The following is a 23522-nucleotide window of genomic DNA, read 5'->3' on the forward strand; positions in this document are numbered from 1 at the left end:
AGTTCCTCATTTTGTGAACTCCAGAACTCCACCTTGCTTTAGGGGCTTTTTTTTTTTTTTTTTTTAATTTTGTGTTCTGTTGAAGTTCCACTGAATAAAGGTGAATAAAGGGGCCAAACTCCTGAGGAAAGAGGAAGAGCTGCCTGTCCTGAAGTGCTCCAGCCCCAGGCATTTTTCACAGCCGCTTAATGCGGGTGCTAAGAAGCCGTAAGCCTGGAACTACGCCAGCCACCATCAGTCAGTTTTTAGCCCCTGGGGGCTTAAAATACATGGGGCTGGGGTGTGGGGGGCTTCTTGCAGCAGCCGGGGTGCAGAGGTGAGGGGGAGATCCCTGGGGGGCACAGGGAGCCTCACCCTTCCCCTTCTACTGCCTGAGGCTTTGCACGCCGATTGCCTGAGTGACGGGGGGGTGCACTTTTCCAGCATGCTTTTGTCGGCTCACAGCTGGACAGATTTGTGTGATTCCAGCCCCGTTTTTACCCGAAACAGAGGACAGAGGAGGGGGGAAGAGGCGAAGGCTCTGCAGCAGGGGCTGAGGCCGGGCGGGCGCTAGGACCCGGCGGCGCTGGGCGGAGGAGGCCGCGTCCTCCCGGCTGTCAGCGGCGCTGCCTCCGCAGCCTTCATCCCCCTCCTCCTCCTCCTCCTCCTCCTCCTCCTCCTCGCCCTCCATGGTCACCCGCTGCCTCCCTCCCGGGCCGGCAGCCGGAGCCAGGAGGCCTCGCTGAGGGGGCGGCTCGATGGCGTCGCCGCGCACCATCACCATCGTCGCCCTCTCGGTGGCCCTGGGGCTCTTCTTCGTCTTCATGGGGACCATCAAGCTCACCCCGCGCCTCAGCAGGGACGCCTACAACGAGATGGTGAGGCCGGAGGAGGGGAGAAGCCTCCAGCCGCGGGGGTCGGGGCCGTGAGGGGCGCGGAGGGGGATGGAGCCCTCATGGAGGTGCCCGGCACCCCCTCGCTCCCTCAGCGATGCCGCGTCTTGTCCCCCCCTTGGTGATTCTCCTGCCCCCTCCATTCGTGTTGGGTATTTGTGGTGAGGGTTCTCGGGCCCGTCAGGGATGGGGATGGAAGTTTCCAGCACATTCTGCCCTCTCCCGCCGCTGCACCTGCCTGCCTGCTGTGCCTTGCTGGCAAATGGCATCTGGGTGACCACGGGGGGCTGGCAGGAGAACCGCAAAATGGTCCGGGTGTGAGAGGTGAGGGGACAAAACGTCCAGAAAACAGAGCTCCCGAGCTACGTCAGCTAAAGGAAAAAAGCGCTGAGGCTTGAGGAGCGTTGCAGAATCCTCTGTGTAGCGCTTTGCGTCTCCGTGCTCCCTGTCTGCTTTGCCAAGAGTCAGGCCAAGAGGTAGGGGCAATTTCCATCTTTTATGGAAAAAAAGCAGAGGCACAGCAACATCATTCCCAATACCTGATGTTGTACCGCAGCCACGGCTCGTTAGGTTACGTTTTCACTGTGCTGCACACCAGGGTAGGCTGTAGCATAATGGAGACAGTGAGAGAAAGCTTGATCTCGCCAATCGCTAAGTGTTATCTTATCTCGCCCCAAGCAAACAGAGCACCTCTGTTATCTACCCACAACGCCAAACTTGCAGGGATTTTTTTCATTCAGCAAAAAAAGCATGCATGCTACTTTATGTATTAAAACACTTGGAATACCAGAGTGCTCTAGGGCACGCTACTAGTTACGTTTCATTATAAAGCTGTGTCCTACACGTTTGGTTAAAAACCACTGCTTTGAGGAGAGCTTTTATTCACTGGAGGTCTAAAGTGCATCCTTAGAATGCACATACTTGGTATAAACATGTCATGGGATTTTCAGTAGCAAAAATGACTCTTTGACTACCTGTGAGGTGTCATCAGCTTTTCTTAGAAGAAGGAGAAAAATTTACAGGGAAGTGGGAAAGTTCCGAGTGCCCATAACGCAAGTTTCCAGAATTACACGGGAAGTCAATCTGCAGTCTGATTAGTGCCTGTGAGAGCAGAACGACTCTGCGTGTGAGATTTGGTTTCCATTTCCCTCTCCTTGCTTAGGGAACACAAGGGCAAGAATACCTGCAGAGATAATATGCTCATGTGTAGATGGAAATAATTTCAGACGTTCCAATAACTAGGAGCTTTATTATAATATAAAAGAAAAAAGGCAACACTTGACTGAAAATGGAAAGAAACCACCACCAAAAACCCCGAACCTACCTATACCTAATGCTCAAATGCAAGAACTTGATGTAAGGACAGGGTTTTCTTCCCTGAAACAAGGAGGCAGCTGTGTAAGGAGGCTGCCTTGTAACTTACACTGCTTCTAAATCCAGCATAAACCAGAGAGCAAGGATGTCAGATGTCTACTTGCTTTTTCTGAGGAAAGAAAGGATCATCAAGGTATATAAGGACAGGAGTAGGGTTGCTAAATCTCAGCTTTGATATATTGTCCCATGCTATGATTGTACTGCACATCAACCCCGGAGTATTCTAAATTGTTTTGAGATGGAAAGAGACTTCAGTTTCTACCTTCCGTGCTTTGGCTTTGCAAGGACTAGGTGTGTTATTTAATTATAAAGGGCATGCTACTCTTAGAGAGGAACTTGTTTAAATTATTTTTTATTATTATTATTATTATAACAATGTGGTTCTGCATTGTTAATTTTAGAGAGGAAAAGGTACGCTTGGCTTAGTCCTAGCTCAAAAGATGGGTGCTAGATTGCAGAATTGTCTTCCAGCTAGGAGATAATAGCTTGTAAAGGGGGAATTGCAGGTTGATGGTGTGTTAATATCCCTCCAAGAGCAGCTTTAGAAGTACAGATTGGGTGTCATGCCAGAGGGGTCTATGAGGATTGAAGCGATCTTCATAACATATTGCACGTTTATTGGTTTCAGTGACAGTAACGTTTGCCTTCTTACATTGTCATATTCTATGCTATTACTGCTTGATTTCAGAAACGAGCCTACAAAAGCTACGTGCGGGCCCTTCCCATGCTGAAGAAGATGGGAGTCAGCTCCATCCTTCTCCGCAAGAGCATCGGTGCCCTGGAAGTGGCGTGTGGCATTGTCATGACACTGGTGCCTGGTCGCCCCAAAGACGTGGCCAACTTTCTGCTGCTCCTCCTCGTGCTGGCCGTGCTCTTCTTCCACCAGCTAGTGGGGGATCCACTCAAGCGTTACGCCCACGCCCTGGTCTTTGGGATCCTGCTTACCTGTCGCCTGCTGATCGCCCGCCAGCCTGAGGAGCAGCCCCCAGAAAAGAGGATCCTGTCGGTAAATGGGGATGAGCAGCCACTCATCCATGAGGCGGCTCCTGAGAAAGGCAAAGTGAAGGTATCCTAGTTAGGTGCGTTTGAGGAATACGGACCCTCGAGGCAGCTCTCTCCAAAAGCACCCAGAAAATTTGGTGTTTTATTTTGTCGTTTTGTTTTTATTTAACTATTTATATTTTTTTGGCTGTCTAAATAAAGTTTCATGTGGGGTCTGAGAGACGTGGTACGTCTACACTGTAGTCTTGCTTTTGCTGCTTCCCTGTAACATAGGAAAACATGAGCTAGCTTTAAACAGGACAGTCTGGAGGCAGATAGCACCTGGCTGGAATTAGCATTGGTCTCTTCAGTAGGAGCTGCAAAACCAGAGTGTGGGCAAAGACCTGGGCAGTTTGTCATGTTAGCTCGGCACTCTTGCAGCAGGGGGATTAGTCCCTGAGTATGAGACCCACATCTGAAAGGCAGTTTAACCCCAGCTGGATGCATTTCTGCTGTGTTGCAGCCTCTGCGACAGCTGCTGGGTAGAAAAGAACATCACCAGAGTGACCTTGTGCAGCCCACCTCCTAGAGCTACCCCAGCCACAAATGGAGGCTTTTTTTTTTTTTTTGCACAGTCAGGTGAAGAAAGGACCCTACTGAGCATAATGCTACTTGTATTTGAGGGAGGGTCCCTTAGCTGTTGCTGCCTCTGTGACCGGTCTGTTTGGTGGACTGGTTATGCAGGGAAAACCTGTGATACACTACTTGCATCTTCCTGGGTTACACGTTTTGCAGAGGCTTTAAAACTGGGACAATGGCCTGCTAATGCTATTTTTTTTTTTCCATTTTGAAGCAATGGTATCTCTACCCCTCAGCAGAGGGTAAGGATCCCTGCTGAGGGGATGGGAAGCAGAACTGCCTGAAGAATTGTGTTTAGTCTGGTAATGAACCCCCATATTTCAAAATAGTTGTCTGCTGCTGGCAAAAAGCATCACACTACCTCTTTTCTTTCAAGGAAAAAAAAATCCTTTTTCACAACTGCTGCAAATTCATGGAATCACTGGTTATTGCTAATGAAGGTTTGAACCTGTCCAGGTACCTCATGGTGCATCTCGCATACAGCTTCAGTGAGCTGGGGGAAGTCCTCTCACAAGAGCCTGAATCCCTGTGTTATATCTGAAATCTTACGGAGTGTCATGAGAAGTGTGTTTTACCTCTGAGTTTTGTTTGTTTTTCTTGATGTTTGTCTGTTTTGAGTTTTTCCTCATTTTCTTAATTATTCATGAAAATAAACTTTTTGAAATTTGGAGAAAAATGTTGTGATAGAAACAAATTTCTTTTTTTTTTTTTTTTCTATGCTCAAATACAAAAAAAGCCCAAAAGCAGGCGGAATCATGTTAGAGGAATTTCAGAGAAAGACAAGGTGATGTAGGATTGAAGCCATCTGAACAACATTGGGCCACACAGTGATAACTACAAGCATTTGAAAATTTTCACGAAACAGTCTCGGATGAATTTTTGCTTCAGTACAATGTGGTGATGAGATAAGATACTAAAACCTCAGTAAGATGTCAGTACTGTATCACTGCGAAAACTGATGATAGATGCTCACATGCGGTATATCCAGTTGATACTGTAGTTTTGCAGAGTCCTCACAAACTGTATCGTAGCAACCTTGTGGCCAGCTACCATTCCCACGTGCATCTTATCTCCAACTCCCTAAAATTTTGGAAACAAGCATTAGTCTTTTGTACTTCCTTTACCAGAAGTCGTATGGATGCCATAATAATAAAATAACCGTAGAATATTTGGTACAGCAAAGACCATCCCTGTAAGTACTCCAGCTGCAGACTGTAAGGGAATTCTGAAGAACATCCCCATGTCCACCTTTCTTTATTGCAGCAGTATGGATTACTGCCCACACCAGCAGCTACACATTGTGCATCCAAGAACTCTGTATTATATTATATTTATATATTATTATATATAGATATGTAAGAATATCTGCATTGGGTTGACCTCCATCGCTGACCCCCAGCATTACCAAGCTATTTTTGGAACTCATCTTTGCTTGCTGGAGGCGGTGAGGTGGCAGGAGCTAACTGAATCCTTCCGTAACACCACATTAGGCCAATATACACTTTATTTTTCATTTTTCCCCTGCGCTTTTCTCCCTTCTTTTCAGAGCTCTTTTTCTCCAAGCCCCCACTCTCCCTCCGGGGACCCTCCCGTGCCAGCCCCTCCAGCCGCAGGTGGCTGAGGGAGGGCAGCAGGGGGCTGCCCGGAGGCGCGGGGCCGCCCTGAGGCGCCGGCCGCCATCGCCCCCCCCTCAGCCCCTTCCCTCCCTCCCCGCCCAGCGCCAACGGCCCGCGGCGCACGCAGCCCGGGCGGGGCCACTGCGCATGCTCAGAGCCGCCGGGCAGGGCCGGGGGCACCAGGCGGAGGGGAGGGCGCGCCGGGGCGCGCATGCGCGGGATGCGGCGCGGAGGTTTGAACTGCGGGCGGTTGGAGCGGGCGGCAGGTAATGGCGGCGGGGGGCCGTAGCCATGGCAACCGGGGGGCTGCAGCCGTGGCAACCGGGCCCTGAGGCCTGCACCCGCTTCTCCCCCAGCGGGCCCGGCCTCCGGGAGTGCTGCGGAAAGGCCCTGTCGGGTTGGTGTGGGCTCTGGCGGCGTCCCGCTTCCTGCCCAGCCCCTCTGCTGCGCCAGGGGAGGGCGTTGTGAGGGGGCTGCGTGTGGCAGCTGGCGCCTGGTGGCTCAGGCCTCGTCCCAAACTGTGGCTCGGGGTGCAAGCAGGGTGCTGGGGCACTCCGGGTAAGGTCACCACCAGCAGCTTTCGCTGCTTCAGAACATCTCGGTTAGTGTCCGTCACCTCCCTGCATCTCTGCGAGCTGTGATTGCCTTGGGGGTGTCATCTGAACCGAGGCTACGCAGCTCTGCTGGAGCTGGTAGGTGTTATTTGAAAGCATTGTGTGTACCTCGGTGAGTATCATGGTACTGCGGAAAAGATCTTAACGTAGCTAGCCAGAAATTTGGTTTTGCTGTACTGGTCGCAGAAGTTTACGTCAAACAAAGCTAAAGGGAAACAGAAAAATGTTCTAACGTCTTGAGTAAGTGAGAGCTGAAGAGGAGCGTGAGCTGAAAATCTTTCTGTTTTCTTGTGATGGGAAAGCTGGGAAGCAAAAGCAATTGCTCCAGCAGCTCAGGGGCATGCACATGCACTCTGCAAAACCCAGGAACTTGTAGCAACATGTCACATTTTCGGGGTAGAAGTTTGATTTCTCTAACACACAGAGAAAATGTCACTTCTCATGATTGTATTTCAGCCAGGGCTAGGCAGTTTGACAGTATTAGTAGCTCTTGTACTTCACTTGGAAATTTACCAAAACATATATATTTTAAATCTCAGCTACTAGGTAGAAATATATTATATAGGAATCTAACTCTGTAAAATAGGAAGAAAAGTGTTTTTATGGTCCTGTAAAATCTGAGCATTACCCCCACAGAAAATTGTGACCTGTTGATGTATACAGCACAAGTAACAGAACTGATAAAGAATAAAATAGACAGCAAAGGAAATTGTTGATTGCATACTGTTGGCTTTCTGGTTATGTTAATTTGGATCAAAATACTATATAAAATTTTATCAGACAAGTTTTATTTTGAAAGGAGTTGGTTTTAGTTTTTACTTTTGATTTTTTTTCTTCCCTTTTTTAATGTAAGAAAGAATTGAATTTCTCAATTCATAGCACAACTGTATGCACAGCTTCTGAGCGATTGTTTAGGGGCAGACAGCTGTAAATGACTTGCTGTGAAGTTGCCTTGTGCAGGATCCCTCTAAAGTCTGTTTGTCAGAAAAATATTTTTTTTCTTTTGCAGGAAACTGTCTCTCTGATGTTCTTCATCAATTGGAGGATCATCTATTTTCTTCCATCATTGTAATGAGGGACTGGAACTCACATGACAAATGAATGAAATTCTCCAGTCTCAGCTGGCAGCCTGAAAAAAATGCAGCGAAGACAGAGTTCTAAGCACTCAAAGCAGCCTCTCCGTGTTCACGATAGCAATCAAACCGACCTCTCTGCATGGCGAAAAGAAGGGAGTATTAATACTGAAAAAACTGTACAAAATCAGCAGTCTCCAAGTGATGACAGCAAGCACAACTCCCTTGAGCAAGCTGTGAGATTCTTTGAGAAAGGTAAGAGGACAGTTTTAAGGTTAACAAACTCGGTTTGAAAGGATTATCAATTTCTTTAAAATAACAATAAAAAAATCAAATTTCACCTGCCGTTTTCTCTCTTCTAATATCTGAACTTCGTGGTAACTCCTTAGTGTCTAGAAAGCTTTTCTGCTTTCTATTGCTATGTAAAGAACCCAAAAAGATGGACTATATATGGGAAAAGTTCAGAGAAGTTTAAAATAATTCAGTATCGGTTCACGAGTTGTTTCATCACTGTCATCTATTTTTTTTCCCCTAGTTCAAGACCGGGTTTCATTGAAAAAGAGTGAAGGTTTGCAGAAACATTTGTCTACTGTGGAAAGCATTGGCCTGGAAAGAGGGTTACCCCCTGAAGTGTTTGATACGTTACTAACCGTGGCACTCAGTGGCAAACTTGGTAAAATGCTTACTGCTAACAAGTCTTCTGTGAACTTCTTTCCCTCTAATCAAACCTGCTTGAGATAATGTGTTTATGGCAACTGTATTGTTAGGAAATTTAGCATAAAATTAATATTTCTGGCATGCTCCAGTGTAAACTGAGTTCATGCTAAAAATAACTTCAGTTCTTGTTACAGGTAAGTGATATAGGGAAGAATATTATGGCTTGTTACAAAGCTTTTTTGAAAAGCTTATTTCCTGTGTTCTTAATTGCAGATCTTTAAAGGCTTGAAGTGTGTCCTTAGCAACCATTATATTTTTTTCCTTCTTGTAACTATTTGCATAGGTTTCTTCTTCCCAGGATCAAAATAATTGAACAAACTGTCATAGTTGTATTGTGAAACTTGATAAAATTAGTGTCATACTAGCAATCAGTTCATGCTGCTTTCTTTGAAATGGTGGCCATCACCTAAATTTTGAAACTAATGAAATATTCAATTAAAAAAAAATTAAACCTTTCACTCCCTCTAGTCTAAGAGGATGTTACGGGATTCTTTCCCCGTTATACAAGCAATTCAATTCTTTTCTTGGTTTAAATTTGTTGGCTTATCTCCAAGACACTAATCTGCCAATATTTGGCTGATAATCACATGCTCATTTGTTGAAGTAATTGGTTGTTAATATTACCAGAAATTTGTGTTACTGTTGGTTGCCTTGCCAAGAGCCTAAAGGCTATTTCTATACTGGAATAATATATATGCCATTTTCTTTAACCTGGAAAGAAATATTTCTCATATTTTTTAGATAAATCCCTACTGGTTTCTTGTGTGCTGTTCCTGTAAGCAATAAAGCTCTGAATAATCTTGTCCAGAGGGGATTTTAACCTGAACTGCCAAACTGTGTCAAAGAACCTGGTTTGTGAGCAGCATCCAATTTTAAAATGTTTGTTTTCCAGCTGATACAGTGAATACTCGTTTATTGAAGAGCTTAGTTCCAGCCTCAGTAATACCAGAAAGTTCTGTTGTTTCATCTGTATCTTGGCTCTGTGTCAGCAAATGCACAAGCAATGTCCAGGTAACTTCATAAATGTTTGTGGTAGTTACTGCTTCAGCACAGGAATGATGAGGACAGATTATCTGCAGGAAGCTGGGGTTTTGATGTGCAAGGTTCTTGCTTAAGCTGCTGTTTTTTAGAAAGACTGGCAGAGAAACCTGTACCTGGAAAGGGAGTGGAAGCTGAGATTGTGAGGATTGTGAGCGGGAATTTGCACAGTTACAGAACAGGAAGGTTCTCTGTTGGAGAAGCCTCTCCTAAGGAATTAATTTCTGTGAATGACTTGAGCTGTGTGAGGCATTATTCATCCACCTCAGCAAGGTATCACCTAAGTTCTGTGTGCCTTGGCATCATAATTTAAGATTAGTGAAATGGTCTTTTTGGTCTTCATGTAGATGGCTGGAAGGTTTACATCATATTTGGGGGTTATCGCGCGTTTGGAACAGGGCTGCTTTCTCTCTTACAGCATGGAATTTGGAGCTCTTCTCAGGCTTATCTTGTAGCTATCTGGTTGTCTTTGAGTGTCCTTTAATGATGATGTCTCTTAAACTGGCTAGTGACTGCTCTGTCTTGGTTTTGTCTATTACTTGATGTAAGATGACTCTCTTTCTGTCTGCAGCTGCTTTTTCTAAGATGGCTGATCACAATGTTTGACTTCATTGATTGCAAGGAACAACTTCATGCCCTTTATGGCTTCTTCTTTTCCTTCATTCATGATGAGAAGCTGGTAAGGAGAGATGAAGAATATACAGAATTCACAAAATAAACCTAAACGTTCATTAGTAGTGTGTGTATTGGTACTAAAAATGAGTCTGAGATAGCTGTGTATGAGAGACGATGTGATGGTAGAACTTAGTTTCCTTTTTTCTTTTTGAGTTCTAAGATTGCTGGATAATTCTGATTCGGAAATGGGAAAGTACTGTTGGATTATTTTAGTGTGAGTACTGTGATCTGTTTGGTTAAACATGTTTCCAAGCATTGACACTCTGTAACATCTGAACAGATAGGAATTTACATGAAAAATACTGTCTAAGAGACGCTGTGACACTGCAGTGCCTGAAATTACCTTTGATGTGACACGTCAGCAGGTGTAGTCCTCTGTCCCTGAGAAGAAACTGACTTGCATACCTTGGGCAAAAAGAAAAAACCTTTAGGAGCAATGTTTATAGAATGATTAAAAACTCAAAATTCTGTTCTACTTAATTTCTTTGAAATGTAGCTTAGAACAGGGCAAACATTCAGGAGTTTTGTGCTATTTGATATCTGTAAAATCTGGGCGCTGGAATGTTGAAATAGATTCAATTCAGATTAAGATCCAGTTGGCAATCATGTTAGATAGGTATGAAATTGTTGATATTCTTTCAGTTCAGAATATTTTGTGGTCAAGACATAAATTTCTGAAGTTCTGAGCTATGTTTCCTGCAAAGTTTTGGATGGGTTAACACTAGTTATAACCTTTTTTCCATAAAACTGGATTTAAGTTCTGTAGCTTATTCAGGCATGATGGGACAATTGGAAAACGCAGCTGAACCCAATTTAAGACCCTTGCAGACTCACTGTAGTTAGAAGCTCTAATATTTTGATTCAAGGGTATCTTTGCTTTGGAAAATGTTACTGCCCTTTCACTGCTGATCTCTGAAATATGTAGACCATGTTCCCCAAAACAAGACGAAAGCTCATTGAATAACTTGATTACTATAAGGACAGCTTGTAATGTAGATAATGTATCTACTTAAAATTGATGTAAGTGACGTGTAAAAACAGGCTGCTTGCTACAAGAAGTAAGGTATGCTCTGCCCTAGTGGGGATGCCATGAAGACTCGAGGCAGCCAACTGAATGAAGCAATATCAGCTTGTGAAGCCTTTCTGGAAGGGTGTCGCTTTTGATGTATCATAGCAGTCTGTATCGGCAGGGTAGCTCACTGCTGCTTTTTCTTTGTAGTGCCCCTACGTCTGCCACCTGCTCTACCTGCTGACTAAGAAAGAAAATGGTAAGTCTATCCAATTGTATGAGTTAAAAAAGCCTTTTGTTTCTTCTGTTTCCCGGTGCTGCCATTTCTTCAAATGGAGCTACTCCAATGACTAGGTAAGGCAATGCTTTTAAGGCAAGGAAGCTTAAGTGGCAGTTCAGTCGGGTTTGTGCAATACATTCTGGATCAGAAACCCGTATTAGCACAGAAGTAAGACTACTTGTTTCTGCTTGCTTTGTCATGACTTCCTACAATAAAAGTGATATTTCATGTTCTCTTGAATGTTAAATAATGTGTTTTTTAAACTCATGATGTTCTTAACTGTTTCTCCAGTCAAGCCTTTTCGAGTCAGGAGACTGCTTGACCTCCAAGCAAAAACGGCAAGTTCATTTCTAATTTTGTAGAGTTTGAACAATGGTTAATGCTGCAGCTTATAAGTGTTCTTACAAGATGGAGGAGAGGCTAGCAGCTCAGGATGGGGTTAGACTTGAAAATGTAGGTTGTAGTCTTTGTAACATCTGAGCTGGTGTATCTTGCATGTGAATCTTGAATTCTCATGTGTTAATTTGTGAGCACGTGCAGTGACATGAAAAAAACACCTTTATGTTTTATAGACTGATATGGTGAAATATCTGAAGTAAAGAGCAGCTTCTTTTAATTTTTCTATTACTTTCTTTAATTTTACTCTTCCTTTTTCAAGCAGTATCAAAAGTGACTGGAAAATAAAAGCATGTATAGGATCTTGCTGCCTTTTCTATAAGGAAAAAAATACAGTCACAAGTAGTAAGTTCTAAGTTGCTAGAGAAATATAGATGGAGCTATGTAGTTAGAGTAACACGTTTTTTGGAGCATTTAGTCAGTGGAGAACTGTATTTTTAATGGCTTTGATTGTTAAATTTCTTTTTATTAGAGTTGTGATTGCAGAAAGTTTGTTCTTCAATCCCCTCCCTATGCTGTTCTTGTTGACAATTTTTCTTTTGCTCATTTTGCATCTCTGGTTGCTTACTGACATGTACTTCTGAAAGCTTTTAGTAATCCTTTTTTTTCTTTGTGAATATAGTCTTCAATATTTATATTAAAAATATATCACACAAGTTGTTACTTGTTCTGTTATTTGACAGGGAATGCAGCCTCATTTGCAGGCTCTGCTATCACTTTACAAGGTCTTCCGTCCCGAGCTCATGTCCATAACCCTTCCTGGGAAGATGAAGGTAAGGAGTTAGATTTAATCTACTTGGAACTGCTATTTATGACACTATTTGTGATGAGCTTTCTGTTTAAACAATAGCATGATTAAGCAGTGAAGATGAATTCTATTGCCTCTTTTCACTGAGTAAAATCAGGTTTAGAGGAGGATTCCTTGCCTTGCATTTTTTTTCTCTTCATCACTCTGAGATGATTTGAAATGGAACGATCTTCCTTTATCCTTATGAGGATTACCTATATCCTCCTGTTGATGTGCTTTCTGGTTTTAACTGTTTTCACACACATCACTGATGTTTACTGGAATAGAAACTGGTCTTTCTGTCACTTTATCCTACTTTGGCTTCTTGCATACGTGTCTGATTTGTGTTTACAGACTTACTTCAAGAATTCAGAGGCTCCATGGAAAGCAGCAATCAACGCTGTAAGGCGAAGAAACCAGGCAAATTCTCCAATTTCCCAAGCACTGTGTTTAGGCACAACTCAACCTCAGTCACGAAAAAGAGTAGGTTATGGGCCTCAAGACTCTAGGATCATAAAATCAATTAGGTTGGAAAAGACCTCTAAGATCATCAAGTCCAAACATTAACTAGCACTGCCAAGTTCTACCACTAAACCATGCCCCTCAGCACTGCTGTACTTGCATGTCTGTTAAATACCTTCAGGGATAGTGAGTCAGCCACTTCCCTGGGCAGCCTGTTCCAATTCTTCATAACCCTTTCAGTGAATAAATGTTTTTCCAGTATCCAACCTAAACCTCCCCTGGTGCCAGAAGGTGCCAAACAGCTGTTTTCATGTTGATTAATGGCAAGTAATGAGAGCTGAGCTTTATTTCAACACTGGGAAGGATGGGATAGCTATATGGAAACAGCATTCCCATTATAATGAAAGCCTAGATGCTTTTTTTGTTCAAAGTGGAGTCTTTATGGGAATGTTGGTCACAAGCATACTTGTTTGCATTGGAAGCTGAGTCACTGCTGTTCATTTGTGTTTCTTTTCTACAGAAATGGAATGCCCAGTTGATTATACCTGCAAGCAGTGCCAACGCACAAAATTTAGTTGGGAACAGTGAAAAGAACAGCGCAAATGATTTTTTTCCAGTGGAGCAGCTGCAGGCCTTTACCCAGCTCATAGAAAATATCCATTGTTTAGAGGTGAGTGGCAGGAAGGTCTCAGCAAGCTCACTGAAGGATTTGGAGAGATCAAATGATTTTTGTCTATGCCCTGTTTATATGTGAGTGGCATGTGGGTTACCTAATTCTGACAAAGCATGTAGTCCTACCTGAGGGCGATGAGTGTGACTCCTGGAGACGTTCCTGTTGCTAATAAAAGGGTTGGACAACTCTGATAGTATGAGATTCTCTAGCACTATTTAGATTTAAACACAGAATAACTATTTTTCTTTTTTTTTTTTTCTTGCAGTTTCCTTCCCAGATGGGTTCAGTGTTAACAAACCCATTATTGCTTCATTACATGAATTGCATCAAAGATGAATCTATTTACCTGAGGCTCTACTACTGGATGGGACAGACTCTTCAGGAAGGTAAGAACTTAACATAACCACCACGGCATGGTATGGAGGTAAAAGACTGAACTTTTCACCATTCAGTAATGGCACTTTGCTATTCAGATTTATAGTGGTAATCATATAGCATTAAAAGAAATACTGAAGAAGAGTTGAATTTTGCTTTTAATTGTGCTTATTCTTGCTATACTTGTGTTCAAATGCAGTCTTCTCTCCTGTTTAGAGTGTACCTGGTGTGTGGTTGAAAATAGCCAATATGAACAAGAATTCAAGGACTTCCTGGAAATTATCTACAAGGCAGAATGTTTCTTGCAGGTGAGGGCCTATTTTGTGGAAACGAAAGATTTCATGAATTCTTCCCTTAAAGTGCATTTGGGACTTGCATGTTTCCTGCAGTATCTCTTAAAAATTGCAGTGTCTCAAATAGACAAAAGAATAATAAATGTACATTTTCCAATATTCTGGACATGGCCGTGGTTTCTGCAGGAATGATAATTTGAGTGTCCTGGAGAATTGCATGTCAGGAAGCAGGCGTAAGCCTCTTCTCCAGGGTGAATTGAGCATGGCAAAGTTCAGGCATGTGAGATGAATTTTTGAATGTTCACCTTCTGCTCTGCAGGAAGGATTTTCTTCTTGTGAGGAGTTCCTGTGCAGGAGCCTTCCTCTCTGGGATGGCTCCTGCTGCCGATCACAAATCCTCAGACTCATGAGTTGGATCCCCCTCAGCAGCTTCTCTGGTATGGGTTGCAGATCCTTTGGATAAAGTTGGGCAGTGTCTGATCTTGGGGGGAAGAATTTGTGCTCAGATATCATGCTGCTTTCTTGTTTATTTCAGAAATGAAATCACATATCTGTGATCCCCTGGCACAGCTCTTTTTCACATCCTCGCTTTATTTTAAGGTAATTTAAGTGAGTACAGTGGCTGTTTCCTTCTAGTTGGTACTGTTATCTGCACTTGTATAAGGTACAACAATCTGAGGGGTTGTATAGAGGACTTCTTTTGGGGGAGTTTGTGCTGAAGTGAGGGTAAAATATGTATTTATGATGTAACTTCTTGGGGAATTTGAGTGCCTTCAAGATACTTTCTTTTTTTGACTGGAATTAAGCAGAAGCACTGGATTAACATAGAACTATGTAATAGCACAGAAGACAACAGTTTTTTACTGCAATTTTGAGTCACTATTTGAAGCTTACATTCTCCAGCAAAAAACTATGTAATGTATACATCTGGTTTAAGTGGATACTGCAATTATCTAAATGCTCTTTGTGGTCCTGAGAAACTCTTCATATGTTTACTTGTATGCTTTAATTCTCATGGCATTTTTTGTTTAGTATCATTCACTTATGTAAATTGTCAACAACCTGTTTTCTTTTTGACTCTTACAGTGCAGTGTTCTTGAGTGTTTGAAAGAGCTGTTGCAGAACTGGTTGAACTGGCATGTGGTTCGGCTGGATTCAGAGTCCGACTATCAATTTCGTTCTCTGTAAGTTTGTCCAAAGTGAATATAATGTGGTGTTTTGTACACTGTTCACAAGTGTTTAGATATGCCTGTTTACCTACCATGAAGACCAGTCAGTAATGCCGTAATGTTTCTGCTATATTGCAAGCTACCTTGTCAATCCTACTCTTACCCTTAGTTTAAAAATATTTCTATTGACACTGAAAAGTCCAAAGTCAAGATTCTTGAGACTAACAGCTGGGTCGTTTTTGTAATAATGTTGGTAACAATGTAATACTGGATATATTCAAGACCAAATACGTGTTGCTGGATGCTTGAGGGTGGTGGGGCAGAAGGATAACTTCTAGTTTCTGTTTTTACCATGGCTTTTTACCATGTTTCCTCTTTAGCATTTATGAAGAGGTATATACACAAATGTTGTGTCTGTCTATTACTGCAGGAATACCACCCTTTCTGGACTAGTGGATGGGATAGCTGAACTAATCCACTTTGTTGGATGGATCTCTACTGTTGCATTGCGTTTAGAAAACAATTGTACCTTATTGTTGTACTTCATCCTGGACTTCTATGAAATCGTATGTATTCCATTTGTTTTGGCTTTCAAAATCCCATTTCCCTGAGGCCAACTGCATTTTTTTCAGCTATAGCATGGAATCACCTTCCTTGTTATAGTTTACAGAACTTTGTGATTAAATGCCAGAATGTTCCAAATATCTGCTAGATCTACAAGTGGTAGCTACTGCTATTGCATCCCTAGGCAGAAATAAAAGTTACCAGTGAGTGCTTGCTCTTAATTAAGTCAGAGTTGCATTGCTCATGGAGAAGTAAAAATGTGGCATAACATAACAGATGATGCTTTTTTAATACTAATTATAGAAAAAAATGTTTAGTTCAATTTCAAACAACGTATCCTGACTTCTTCTTTATGTCCCTTAAAAAAAAATCATTTTTTTTTCCTAGTTTATCCTATAGATAAAGCGGTGTCAAATAGGCATACACCTACTCTCTAGTTTCCCTAAATCAACTCTGTAGATGTGTTTACTGCTATGTGAACTCTAGCCATGCTTCTCCTACAATTTGGGTGAAATTATGAAGCGTTAAAAAAGCAGCGATAGTGCTGGGAACTACTTGTAACGAAAATGTCCATTAAAAATGCACAAAACTAACAGGCAACAACATTTGCATAAGATAGTGTGTTTAAAATAAGTAAATGATCATTTTATGGGAATATACCAAGAATCATCTACCCTTAGGTTACTGGTGTTCTAGCATGCAACTAAGATGTTTTTATTTACACTTCACTGATGTGTTCAGAACTCGTCAGTTTTATAAAGATCTCTAAAATCATGCAGCTGAGATATTAAGTAAAGAGTCTAAATATTTGAAAATACCAGTAACTCAATTACATACAGATATCTACCTATATCTATGTGGTATTTGCTGTACTGAAGGCAAGAGGAAATGTGAAGGCCTCACAAATAGTCTTTGGTGAAAAATTTTTTATGGTATTAGAGCAGAGGAACCTTAAAACAATGGTGCCTAATTGAATACAATTTAAGTAGTATCTATTTTCTGTCTGTTGGGCTGTCACAGCTTAATTGCCTATGATCTGAGTTGTCGTTACTAGATCTTAGGACACTAATCTTCTGAGAACAATGCGTATCTTCCTGAAGAGAAGTGTAACAGCTTATGCCTGGGAATATTAGTGTGGCTAAGCAATAGAGGACAGTAATGTGTAAAGTTACAGCAATATTGCTTTGTATTATTTATCCATACTTTAAGGCTGTCATTTTAGCTGAAGATCTTATTAAATCTGCAAAAATTTTAAAATGCCTTTTTTACTTGAAGCTCAACCTTAAATTCTAAATTAGCCTGATAATAAATTTGTGGTTTATGTCCATATAATCTTTTCTTAGAGCAAAGCTTTATCATGTAGTCATGAAATTCCAGCCAGGTCAAAAAGAAAGAATAAATTTCCCAATTGGATGAGCTTGGTTTGCTATTTATCAGCAAACTTAGGCTAGGAACAAGGTCTGGTCAAGTGTAAGCCAAGCTGCATACTTAGTAATGATCCAAAAAAAAAAAAAAATCAGAGTTCACAAAAAAAAAAGGCAGGATCTGGATATATTTGACCCAGAATGTAACCAATTACCATTGTAATGGTATACCCAAAACTGTTGAAATATACTGGGATGTGAGCTGTCTTGTACTGAGCAAGAAACAAATAGAATTGCTTCACCCTGGTCTTAGCTCCCAGATGAAGCTGATAGAAGTGGCTGGAATGAAATATCACACTCTTTTGCTCTTAAATGTTTGGGGGTTTGTGAATGGCACTAATAATATTCCTAGATTTGCTTCATTCTTGCAGGTGTGTGACATGTATCTGAAGTACAATCTGCCTCTGTTAATAATGCCTCCTGCTGGAGTTTTCTACCCAGCATTGCTTAGTATGGATTCTGTCAGCTTGAATCAGCTCTGCTACATTATGTACAGGTACTACAAATGGTGTGGGTTGTAGGGAATCCTCTTGTCTTTTGTTTTGATCTTTTGGAAATGAAATTACTTTGTAAAACCTGAATTTGAAATCTATACTTTCTCTTATTGCATAAGGCAAAGGTGAAATGTTCCAGCTGTGCCAAGTATTCTTGATACAGTGTTTTATAGCTGTAGTTCGTATTTTTTTCCCCACTCTGTTATTCCAAATGGCAAGATTCTGACCTCTTTCCTTTTATTATTTCCATAGCTTTGATAGGTGAAGGAAGGATTTCACATATTTTGAGAGAATTTAAGTCACCTAGCAACAAAGAGCTGGAATCATTAGTAGTTAACCATTAAACTTCTCAGTCTTGTGCTCTGACCACCAGACTTAAGCTTTTCCTTGCAAATTCTGTAATGTGCTGAGTAGGAAGCACTTCTGCCACCCCCCGACCCTGTGGGAATTTGGGACTGCCTTGAGCTGCCTGCAGGTCCAAAGACAGCACTGTTTAGCTCTCAGCAGGATCCACCAACATGTCTGCTGTTCTTGGCCTTGTTAGTTCCAGTGGCTGCATTTGAGAAGAAGAGTAGCCAATTGCTGACAGCTGGCGTAGGGCTCTCCATGTGGTTATTCCTCTAAGGAGTCTGCAGGGTAATTAACATGACAAGACGGTCCCTGGGAAATGAGAGGAGCTAGTGCTTATTATATAGAGCGACTGTCAAGTTGCGTTACTTCCAGTGGCTTCCGTTTCTCTGCTTAGTGAATGAAAGTCTCCCTTCTTAAAGATATACAGCACTTTTCTGCTGATTTCAAACCTGTGTGCAAATTCTTGCATATAGCCTTTATAAATGTTACTGTACCAGGTAAGCTGGTCCAAGACACAAATCTTACCAGACTCATCCACCCTTCCCCAGCAAAAACATGTCAAGTGATTAAGTCCTTTTGAATTAATTTTCTTGCCTCTCTTTTTTTTAAAAGAGGAGAAAAGTTTGATGGTCTCTCTTGTTGAAAATAAAAGTTTTCTTAATATCCTGTGTAAACATTCTTCCAGTGTTTGTCGGCACTGGTAGGTCGTAAAATTTTCAGTCATCTAACTTTCTCTTTTCTTTGTTTTTTTGAGGTATCGAACCAACTTGGTAGCTGCGAAAGAAAATGAGCTGACTAAGAAGGTAACTGCTATGTGCTAGAATGGACCTTAGAAAGGAACTGGGTTGAATGGAGGGAAGGTGTTTTGATAGCTCTTTTTTAAGGACTGGAAAGAACATAACGGCTATGAAGGTGCTATTTATTGATTTTATTTTCTTGTCCCTCAGAAAAAGCAGCAATTCAAATTCAGTAGCCACACATACCAAGAATACAACCAGTACATAATAGCTATGGTGGGCTGTCTGTGGACATCCAACGTGTTCCAGAAGGATAACCATCCTCAGGGTGTTCGTCTGGATGATGAATTGCTGAAGAAAACCGGAGTGCAGGAATTCAAAAACAGCTTTAACATTGTCTACCACCCAGCTATGATGGGCTATGCTGCCCACTTCCTGCAGCAGGTAATGGTGTAGGCCTTTGGCAGCACCAGATGTTCTATATTGACAGTTTCTCTAAAGAAGTGTCTCTCAGTGAGTAAAGTCTACTCAGTGTCTGAGTAAAATGGTTCTAGATGTGAATTTGTGCTTATCGTTCTGAAAACAGAACTAAAATAGTCAATTTTCTCATTATTTAGCTAATTCAGTAAAAGCTTTCCAATAGTACATTCCGCCTTATAGAATACAGTGCATGACCTAAACTTTTAAACTTCTGCACATGAAGAAATGCATAGTTAAGTTGTATTCAGGTGCCCATAGCAGAACTTTTAGCAGAATACTTTTTGAGAATCACTTATTAAAAAGAAATACAAGCAGCTATTTCAAGTACAGAAGTAGGATGTCATGGTGTATAGTATTGTCCGAGGAGTTCTGCTAGTAGCTGAAGGTTCCAAGTGCTCTTGTGTTTGGTGCAGCTACTGAACAGTGGAGGGAGCAGCTTACCAGAGTTGTTACTGTTCAAGACGTGCATAATGCTCTGAGAAATTAGCTTTTGTAGGCTATCCAAGAGGTGCACAAAGCTGCCATTTTGTTACAAGGATTGCTGGCAGACAGCAAGGATGCTCTTGGAATGAAACCTAGGAAATCTGATGTGAAAGGTGAAAGAATGCTGGTTAGGAACACTTCACAAATCTGCCTTGGCTTATGTACTTAGTGTCTTGAATCTAGGTACTTTGTAACTGCTGACTTAAACTCAAGTTTTGCCTTTGCCAGAAGAAACTATTTTATTTTTGTTAAATACAACTTTTCTTTGGTCTTTCTGCTGTTATAGCAGAATTAGTTTTTCATATCTTTTGTCTAGGTCCTTTTTGTTCTGATGCTTCCTGATAGCTTACTGACACTGCCTTGTAGCTTTTAAGTTTAAAAAAAAGCCTGGAGATTTCTTGCATTCTTCCCACTGCGGCACCAGGAAAGATTTTGCTTAGTAGCTACCACTGATGTATATTAAGACAAGAGAACATAATTACCTGCAGTTCCATCTTTTCTTGAACACTTCATTGCTGAGCGCCAGAGGGCACTGCTCTGCAGCACACTATGAGAACATGAGCAGTAAACTAAATGTCATATGTTCTCTTCTTGCTCTGTCTAGTTGGGAATTATCTGTCTGATGTTTTGAAGGGATGGCTTTTACTCTGTGGAGATACAGTTGCTAAGGGTATCTACATTTTCTCTGTTGCTATCCAGTAATGTTGCAGCACAGGGCAAGACTGTCTCCCCCTTGTCTTGCCATTTGTTTTTTTGGCCAAGTATAATGCTGGAAACTTGTTCTGAGATACAATTAATTATCTTTGAATTTATTTGCACACCTACAATGCCTGATTTAGGAGGTGACTAAGTAGAGGCTCAGTAATGGATGTATGTTTTTTATCTGACTTGACGTTGTTTTTATTTCTTCTCATTAAGGCCTGTCCAGATGATCCCACCTTCAACTTCAGTTTAATTAAGGTAAGATTTCATGTTTCAGTGAAAACAGGCAATTTTCAATAGATAAGGAGAAATGAGGTGGTAGTATTCACCCAGAAAAATTTTGAAAATTCAAGCTCTACTTAAGTTCAGTCTTTCAACAGGGCCAAACACGAGCACGTCAAACATCTGAGAAATTATGCCAGCTGTGGTCAGGGATCTGAAATTTTTATACATTTCCTCCAGGAGTCAGTGCAGTATCAAGACAAGGCTGTTTGCTGTGCAGACTACAGAAAAAAAAATTGTTTTGGAGTACTAGAAGCAGAATTCCTATTATCAATGAATTCAATATTAAATTTCTGAGGTGAATGTGTAGCTTTTTTTACAGCTTTGAACAGTGGCCCTCCACTGAGCAATTGCTGTGGCATTTTTTTCCCTTTCCTGTATCAAAGCGCACATATAGCCTGATCTGGAAAAATCACTCAGTGATGGAAGGAAGACTTCAATATCTACGTTCTTTCAATCTTTGATGTCTTTGTTGTTGATCCAATAGACTTTTCTCTCTGAGAATTGAGATTTATAAATCTCTTCAGTACTGAAAAAGATCATGATTTGTTATATTTATCATGGTTTGTCAAGCTAAGAACATGTAATATATAAGTGAAAAGCTTGTGTGTCTGGGTGCAGAATGGGACCCCTGTATATCTGGGTATTTGTGGATTGGGATGGCTGTTGTCAAACTGTGGCAGGTGATATTTGCAGACCTTTTCAGATTGCTTCAAGAAAGACATAGCTATGGCTTGGACATCTGATTATTCTTTCTTTTTATAGGGAAAGAAGTGGAACTGGTATCTGGATTATCTCTATGCACAAGGTTTAGAAGGCCTGAAGCTCTTTGTTGAAAGCAGTATCAATCGTGTTTCCCAGGCCTCTCAAAATAAAGCAAGGAATGTGGAAGTGTGACTCTGGGACTCATTGGAGCCTTTGAACCTTCTGGAACAGAAAAGCAGAATATAATGGACTGTGTCACTAATCCTTCCTTGGTGGAAAGAAACAGAGCAATTACCCTTGCCTGCATTTTCTTACTGGCATCTGTGTTAGGAAAGTGAAGATACAGAAGGAATGCTTAGGCTGGCTTGGTTCACTAACACTGACCACTATTTCTGCCTTCTGCTGAACTTCTTTGGTCTGAGGCTGCTGAGCTCATATGCTGTGTAGCATCCTTGTTTTTCTTTGTTGGAATATCTGCTTTGATTGAGGAACAAACGTTCTGCATTTGAAACTGCACGAAGCACTGCTCCTTCAAATACATAGTGTTGATCCATGACCTCCTTTGCTTTCCTTGACAGCAAGAGACAGTTTAATCTGCCTTTCAGGGACACTGTATATATACTGGACTGAAGGACTACAAGCTTTCCCTGTTGTAGCACATGCATACTGGCTCTTAACAGGGTGGCCAAATTGATCTTCCTGAACTTCATTTTCATTATGAAGGTTCCAGAAGGGACATTCTTGATAGCTTTGCTTATAATTCTCTTTTAACTTAGCTGGAAAACTTAGTGCTCAGTTCATGGTTTATTGATAATTTGAGCATCTGAACAGCGTTGCCACCTGTTCCCTATTTTCTATTAATAAGTTTATGTGGCTTGCCTTTTTGTTTTAGCTCTGTACATGTTGTATATTACATGTGTACATATGTATAATTTATATTCTGTAAAAATTCTTCCAACTGCCATTTTGAAGGAACTGCTATAAAAAGTTTCTTCTGTCACTTTGTTTTAACACTGAGTAAAAGTTGGGAGAAGCTGAACACGGGTCTTCAACACTTGAGTGAACGTTGTCTCTCTGCTATGAAATGAAGTTGCAAATGCTCAACAGGTGGGACAATATACTGAATTATGTGTTGTGAATCTGTACTTTGATCCAGTAAAGGAATTGCATCAGTCCTGAGTGACTCCAGAGCCCCTAAGGATGTGCGTTGGTTTCTTCATTGTCTCAAAATCAGACTGCTTCTAGGTTTTGTAGCCTATTGATTTTTTAAGTTCAACTAGGTGATCTGATTTATGTACGTGTGTGTATGCATATATTTTTTTTTTCTCCAGAGAATAAGAAAGTCTTTCTAAGACTGTGAAAGAAAAAGACTTGCAAAGAGATCTTCCCAGAATAAAGTATTTCCTTTTCTCATCTGGCTGCACTATTCCAGCTAGCATAGTGCTGCTTGCTTAGTTTCTGTCAAGAGAAATGTATTTTCAGAAATCCTGATTACTTTCTTGTGATAGTGGAAACTCAGCAGCTTACAAACTCTTCCAAGTGAATATGTTTCAAGAGGTGGTGCTAACGTAACTATTAGAAGCTGTGACTGTAGTTTTGGACCAGCTCAGCTTAGTGGTTTGTGCTTCTCCTAACTCTCACCTCCTAACACCACTGGCTGGCAGTCCCTATCCTAGTGTCACTTGTTATGCTCCTGGAGGGTTTTATGTTCCTGTTTCAGTTTAGGATTAAAGGAGGAGCGCTACAGTCCTTAGCTGAGTAAAAGAGGAGAGTTAGCAGTCCTTGGCTCTTTTTTTTTTTTTTTTTTTTTTTTTTAATAATTTCTATGTTAAACAGTCTTCTTTTCAGAAAGGTATTAAAAATGTCAGCACTTATTCTGGGAGGCCTGTGTACTACACTTCTTAGAGACAGCTTAATCCCTCGCCTTTGTCCTTCATAGAAGCCTGGTCAACAACAGAAGATAATTGTATTTTTGCATTGTTAACTGGGATACCGTTTAGGAATAGGGCTGGAGGGATTGAGAGCCCTGGGAAAATCTGGGAGACTCGGTTCTAGATCTGTGTACGGCAGGCTGATTCAGTGAGGAAGGGAACAAACAGAACATCTCCAAGTAGCACTTAGATCTAGCCAAGGAGAAGGACTCCTTGTTACCTGGGTGCTCTCAGGAGTTTGTGAAAGGAGCAGAGCTCTGTAGTGTTCCAGTGAGACTGGAAGGTGCCTAGGTTCTTAATGTGTGGTGTACGTAGATTTATTTAAA

At 41.5% G+C, this 23522-nt stretch overlaps 2 protein-coding genes across 4 annotated transcripts; both read left to right on the plus strand.

The window, feature by feature from the left end:
- Window positions 1-597: 597 nt before the first annotated feature.
- Window positions 598-4825, plus strand: TMEM35A (transmembrane protein 35A). Its single transcript, XM_082770646.1, has 2 exons — window positions 598-857; window positions 2935-4825. The coding sequence occupies exons 1-2, from the start codon at window positions 738-740 to the stop codon at window positions 3319-3321; spliced, it is 507 nt and encodes a 168-aa protein (XP_082626772.1). The 5' UTR covers window positions 598-737; the 3' UTR covers window positions 3322-4825.
- Window positions 4826-5699: 874 nt separating this feature from the next.
- CENPI (centromere protein I) lies at window positions 5700-22602 on the plus strand. Of its 3 annotated transcripts, none has more exons than XM_082771129.1 (21): window positions 5700-5748; window positions 7106-7424; window positions 7705-7842; window positions 8779-8897; window positions 9496-9603; window positions 10819-10867; window positions 11180-11226; window positions 11968-12057; window positions 12426-12554; window positions 13054-13203; window positions 13472-13592; window positions 13798-13889; window positions 14194-14311; window positions 14410-14474; window positions 14961-15058; window positions 15474-15609; window positions 17403-17527; window positions 18631-18679; window positions 18824-19057; window positions 20495-20536; window positions 21326-22602. In XM_082771129.1, exons 2-21 carry the CDS (start codon window positions 7235-7237, stop codon window positions 21455-21457), a joined length of 2232 nt encoding a protein of 743 aa, XP_082627255.1. In that variant the 5' UTR covers window positions 5700-5748; window positions 7106-7234; the 3' UTR covers window positions 21458-22602. The 3 variants fall into 3 exon arrangements, with proteins under 3 accessions (XP_082627255.1, XP_082627257.1, XP_082627256.1); XM_082771130.1 differs by lacking the exon at window positions 5700-5748 and adding an exon at window positions 6147-6174; XM_082771131.1 differs by lacking the exon at window positions 12426-12554.
- The last annotated feature ends 920 nt before the right edge of the window (window positions 22603-23522 follow it).

Source organism: Aythya marila (assembly GCF_965140915.1).
Source record: "Aythya marila genome assembly, chromosome: 13".
NCBI classification, from domain to species: domain Eukaryota; kingdom Metazoa; phylum Chordata; class Aves; order Anseriformes; family Anatidae; genus Aythya; species Aythya marila.

What these genes read in the sequence shown, in the direction of transcription:
- CENPI (XM_082771129.1), top strand. Translation starts at nt 7,235, where the DNA reads ATGCAGCGAAGACAGAGTTCTAAGCACTCAAAGCAGCCTCTCCGTGTT. An exon ending in GCTGACTAAGAAAGAAAATG is followed by an intron (nt 10,868 to 11,179) that starts GTAAGTCTATCC and finishes CTGTTTCTCCAG; the next exon opens with TCAAGCCTTTTCGAGTCAGG. An exon ending in TCCTGGACTTCTATGAAATC is followed by an intron (nt 15,610 to 17,402) that starts GTATGTATTCCA and finishes TCATTCTTGCAG; the next exon opens with GTGTGTGACATGTATCTGAA.
- TMEM35A (XM_082770646.1), top strand. Translation starts at nt 738, where the DNA reads ATGGCGTCGCCGCGCACCATCACCATCGTCGCCCTCTCGGTGGCCCTG. An exon ending in GGGACGCCTACAACGAGATG is followed by an intron (nt 858 to 2,934) that starts GTGAGGCCGGAG and finishes GCTTGATTTCAG; the next exon opens with AAACGAGCCTACAAAAGCTA.